This window comes from Myotis nattereri (genome assembly GCF_964212035.1).
Source record: "Myotis nattereri genome assembly, chromosome: Y".
Classification (NCBI taxonomy): domain Eukaryota; kingdom Metazoa; phylum Chordata; class Mammalia; order Chiroptera; family Vespertilionidae; genus Myotis; species Myotis nattereri.
The window spans coordinates 14,184,195-14,190,194 of NC_138094.1; the positions used below are offsets into that span (position 1 = coordinate 14,184,195).

Here is a 6,000-nt window from a genome sequence, read left to right on the forward strand (position 1 = left end):
AAGAAATAATGACAGAAAACTTCCCCCACCTGGTGAAAGAAATAGTCTTACAGGTCCAGGAAGCGCAGAGAACCCCAAACAAAAGGAATCCAAAGGGGACCACACCAAGACACATCATAATTAAAATGCCAAGAGCAAAAGACAAAGAGAGAATCTTAAAAGCAGCAAGAGAAAGAAACCTACAAGGGAATACCCATATGACTGTCAGCTCATTTCTCAACAGAAACTTTGCAGGCCAGAAGGGAGTGGCAAGAAATACTCAAAGTGATGAATACCAAGAACCTACAACCAAGATTACTTTATCCAGCAAAGCTATCATTCAGAACTGAAGGTCAGATAAAGAGCTTCACAGATAAGGAAAAGCTAAAGGAGTTCATCACCACCAAACCAGGATTATATGAAATGCTGAAAGGTATCCTTTAAGAAGAGGAAGAAGAAGAAAAAGGTAAAGATACAAATTATGAACAACAAACATGCATCTATCAACAAGTGAATCTAAGAATCAAGTGAATAAATAATCTGGTGATCATAATAGAATCAGGGACATAGAAAAAAAAAATCATACACCTATGGGTGAGGACAGTAGGGGGTGGGGGTAAGGGCAGAGGGTGGGGTGGGAACTGGGTGGCAGGGAGCTATGGGGGGAAAATAGAGGAACAACTGTAATAATCTGAACAATAAAGATTTAATTTAAAAAAAAGGTAGAATAACAGATCTTGACAAAAACGTACAAAGTCAATTAAAAAAAGACTTAAATAGATGTAAATATTTTTTGATTTCTCTTGATGAAACTACTGATGTCACATCATATGCTCGGTTAGCCATTATTGCTAGATATTCTGATGGTCTCACTATGAGAGAAGAGTTGATAAAGTTAGAATAAGAGCCAATGAGTACATCAGGAAACCAAATATGTAAAGTTGTTATAAAAACATTCAGTGTCCTAAACATTGATATCTCTAAAATTGTGTCAGTCACGACAGACGGGGCACCAAAGATGGTGGGAAAAAAGTGGGATTCCTGAAATTGTTTATGGAAGCTATTAGACATCCACTTGCACCTTTTCATTGCATTATCCATCAGGAGGTGTTGTGTGCCAAATCGGGATTCTCTGAATTGAATGATTTAATGTCAGCTGTAACAAAAATTGTGAATTTTATAGCTTCTCGACCCCTTCACAAGCGAGAATTTTCTGTACTTTTACAGGAAGTTGATTCAACCTACAGTGGACTACTGATGTTCAATCGTGTGAGATGGCTAAGTCGAGGAAAACTACTTGAGCGATTTGTGGAGTGCTTTCAAGAAATTATGGTATTTATTGAGAATAAGGATCTGGCAAACTTTCCTCAGATCAATGATCATAAGTGGGTCAGCAATTTGATGTTTTTTACAGATCTCTCTGTTCATATGAATGAACTGAACTTAAAATTACAAGGTTTTGGCAAAAATATTGACGTTATGTTTGGATACATCAAATCTTTTGAAAGTAAACTTAAAATTTTCAAGTGAGATATTGAAACTAAAACTCGTATTTTCCTCAGATGAAAAAGTATTTCGAGAAGGCTACTACAAGTGTAATGGAGTCTATACTTATGTACCAGAATATAGTAAACACGTTCTTTGAACAGTTCAGTGAAAGATTCAACCAATTTAGAAGCCTAGAACAGACCATTAAAATAATTAAGTATCTGGATGTAGTTTACAGTACTTTGGAATTGAATAATTTCCAATGGATGCAAATTGATGATTTAGAGATGCAACTTGCAGATTTTCAAGGTAGCATTTGGACTCGTGTTTGTCGACTTAAGGTCGAAACTTGAAAATCTGGAACGAAATCGTTTGAAACATGAAGAGTGCAACTATGAAGAAGAAATTTTGAGTGCTTGGAACAGAGTTCCTGACACTTTTAGCAATATAAAAAATCTAGCGATGGCTTTGCTAACAATTTTTTCATCAACATATTTTTGTGAGACTTTGTTCTCAGTATTAAATAATATTAAAATGAACAAAAGGAACCGGCTAACATGATGTTAGTGGCGCTTGCTTGGCTTTGAAGTGCACCAAGTATGAACCTGCAATCAAAGAATTAGCAGACAAACTTCAGCACCAAAAAAGTCACTAATTTCTAGTTTTCGTACCATTTGATTATCATTGTTTGTTTGTTTTTTATTTTTTTATTTTTTATTTATTTATTTATTTATTTATTTTATTTATTTTAATTTATTGCTTAAAGTATTCCAAAGGGTATTACATATGTGTCCACTTTATTCCCCCGCCCTAGACAGTCCCCTAGCCTCCCCTATCCCCCAATGTCTTATGTCCACTGGTTATGCTTATATGCATGCATACAAGTCCTTTAGTTGATCTCTTACCCCCCTACCTCCTGCCCCCCATCCCTCCCCGGCCTTCCCGCTGCAGTTTGACAATCTGTTTGAGGCAGGCCTGCCTCTGTATCTATTATTGTTCAAAAGTTTATAATGGTCTCTATTATCCATGAATGAGTGAGATCATGTGGTATTTTTCCTTCATTGACTGGCTTATTTCACTTAGCATAATGCTCTCCAGTTCCATCCATGACGTTGCAAATGGTAATGATTATCATTGTTTTTATTATTATTTTTTCTTAAATGTACATTGTTTTTCTGTTTTTGTTCATTTTATACATATTTTTTGGTTGATTTTTCTTTGTTAAATGGCATTTAAATATATAAAATAAATATCAAAAATATAAATCTTTTTTTATTATGGTTGCAAATATCAAAAAAAATATATGAATATTTCAATATGTGACATGGCACCAGAGTTAAGTTAGGGTTTTTCAAAATTTTTGACACGCCAAGCTCAAAACGTTTACCATCACTGCTCTAGGTCCTCAACTGTTCCAGCAAATGTCTCATCTCACCCCTGGACTTTTAGCAAATCTACAAGCAGCTGCAGGAAGGAGCCATCCAGTAAATGATTTTAAAATATTGCCTTCTGGTGCTTTTGAATTCTCTCAAGGAACATCTTTTCCCAAGAAGGCTTCCGATCTTGCTTGACAAGCTCTCCAACAACATTCCCAAACCACTAACTCCTCAGACTTTCCTTTCTCTTCCATTTTAATTTGTACTACTTCAGTATTTTTAAAATGCTTCAACTGCAAATTGACTACAAATCATTGTAAATAATAATACTAAACAATTAGTAACAAATTCTCCATGTTTAAGTTCAATATTCATTAATTATACAGGGTATCCCCCCCAAAATGTATACACACTCTAACAGCCGATAGCTCAATTGTGAAAATGTTGTTTAATATACACTGCCTTTATAATTATTCAAGGTGTGTTTATATATTTTTGGGACACCCTATATTTATAGTTTAATTCATCTTTGGTCTCATTAACTGTTCCTGTAAAACTCATTCAAAAGGCAAAAAGAAACAACAGCAAGTGGAAAGAAAAATAATAACATGCACAAGAGTACATATCATATTAACTATATAATAAAAGCCATATATTCAAATTGTCCCCTTCACCGGGAGTTCAAGCAGGGGCGGGGCTGGCCAACCACCTGCAGCCCGTCCCCTGAGACCAGCCCCACCTGGCAGCAGGTGGCCAGGGAAAGGGAGGCCCCACCAGCAGGTAGCTACTAGGGAACCTACACATGCCCTGGGCCTCTAGTTTATTAAAGATTCTAGATATTTTCCTATATACCTAAGATTAAGAATGAAAAGATAAGCAAAAATATCACTTTTGTTAACAGCAACAAGATAAACTTACCCTTTCATGCATTTCTGCCTGAAGCTGCTGTTCTAGTTCTCTCTTATATTCATTTAACTTTATTTCTAAAGTTCCTAATGTTGGATGCTGAGGGTAAGCACCTGAAAACTGATCATCAATATGTTGAAGCTTCTCAGCTATTAAAAAAACACAAACAGGGCAGAGGACTCAGGGTAGGTGAGCAAGAAGTCTGTTCAAAAGCAAAGAGTACAGGGATACGGACAGGGGGCATCTGCAATTTACTCTGAAACAATTCAAAAAATTGAGATAGATTACTGGATGAACAGAAAGTGATCAAGCAAACATAATACAAACTTACTGGTGAACTGTAAAACTTTCAACTTTTTTGAATGCTGGAAAATTTCCATCATAAAAGTCAGGGGAAAAGAAAGCAAAAGGTAGGTCAGAAAACAATGGCATCTTTTTCCAGTCTCCAAGTGCCAAAGAGTTCTTTTATGGTCTTTGGTGAAAGCTGAGTCACATGTTCAAAACACTGATCTTAAAATGAATCAGAGATTCTTAGTTTTAAGTCTTCCATTTTACAGAGACACTGGTGCCCACATAGTGTAGGTGACTCCCAGAGGGCTTAGCAACTACACAACGGCATAACTGGGACAAAAGCCAGGTCTGCTATTCCTCTCATTCCAGTGCTCTCTGCAGCAGACCCGAAGCCCTCAAACCAAATGTGGATTAGAATCAAACATTAACAGAGTGCAAAACCCACACGAGAGTGCAATCTCAATCATGTAAACACCAGTGCCCACTAAAAAGTATGCACAGGAAAAAAAGACTGGCAGAATCAGATTAAGATATTTGAATTTATTGTCTAACAAGTTATTGCTTTTAATGAGTAAGGAGGAGCCAGGATTAATCACAGCATTTTAGCCACCTGTTTCCCTTCTGAGCATATGCCTAAAGGCAGGATGGTACTGTATGTAGAAAGGCTGTCCCATGGAAAAGGATCTGGATCATGGACCAGAAAACTTGGACTCCAGTATCACTTTTCCTTCATCTGGTGACCTTGGTTTCCTCAACTATAACATGAAGTGACGGGCCACTGACTTCTCTAGTTTTCCGCAATGCAAATAGTCTAGGATCTTCTCACGTTAATGGCTATACGATAAAGTTAGATGAGTCACAGGGAAGAGCCTCCCAGTTGAGGGGTTGACCCAACAAACAAGAACATGGGCCTTTGCATCCACCTGGTGATCACAGAGGGAGGGGCAGCACTGAAGATAGGACTGTGCTGACACAATGGGAAATGAGCACTCCACCTGCACACAGTTTAGGAACACACACAACATAGGAAAGCAGATCTTTTTCTTCATTCAAAAAGAAAATAGAAACCTGGAATCATGAAAAAAGCCTGAAATTACCAAGAGAGTCTTTGCTAGGCAAAATTGCACTTGTCTGAGGGTCCATGTCACAAGTCTCTTTAGCCTGATGATATTCTGCCATTTCTTTTAAAAACTCCACGAGAAAACCTAAAAAACACAATGTACAGTTTTGTCTCACAACTTTCATTCAACCATTACTCAGTCACTTTATAAATTTTGGATTTATGACATTATCCTGTTGTACGTTATGTATCTCTTAAGAATAATTTCTGAAGGAAGTCCTTCCCAAGCATGATACAAAAATCTAGAAGTGATAAAGAGAAATATTTAATAACATAAAAATTAAGAACTTATATATGGCATGAAATAAAGTCAAAAGACAAATGACACACTGGAAGAAAATATTTGCTATAATGAGGAGAAAGCACACTAACTTTCATAATATTAAAGAGATCTAATAAATCAGTAAGACAATTTAATGTCGATAAACAAAATCCTAAGAAAATGCAAATTAATACTAAAACAAAGAGGTCCTATTTTCCCAATAAGACTGCTAAGATTAAAACTCTCATCATACTTGAAGTGCTGGCAAGAAAGCAGGGAAGTCGGCAGGTTCAATCACTCAGGAGGGAAATTTGTTAGTGTTTGTGTATTCAAAAAGACATGTGTTCTTTAACCTAGTCTTTTCACCTCTAGGAATTCACACAGCTACACTTCCACAGGGAAACAAAGAGTGTACACTGCACACCGCTTCTAATGGCAAAACCCAAACAATAAAACAACAAAATCTCAATCAACAGGTGCTTAATTAACTATGTTCTTCACGATTAATTCATTTAAATATATAATACTAGAGGCCCGGTGCACAAAATTCATGCACGAGGTAGGGGGAAAGAGTGGGG

At 36.6% G+C, this 6,000-nt stretch overlaps 1 protein-coding gene across 1 annotated transcript in view; it reads right to left on the bottom strand.

Moving 5' to 3' along the window:
• LOC308512347 (centriole and centriolar satellite protein OFD1-like) overlaps positions 1-5,285 on the bottom strand; it is a gene marked incomplete at both ends in the record, with an annotated part of 53,369 nt that extends 48,084 nt beyond the window's left edge. The window contains 4 exon segments of the mRNA XM_081082120.1: positions 2,974-3,013; positions 3,015-3,136; positions 3,762-3,898; positions 5,138-5,285. Coding sequence (XP_080938246.1) covers positions 2,974-3,013; positions 3,015-3,136; positions 3,762-3,898; positions 5,138-5,285 — 447 coding nt within the window.
• Positions 5,286-6,000: the final 715 nt, after the last annotated feature.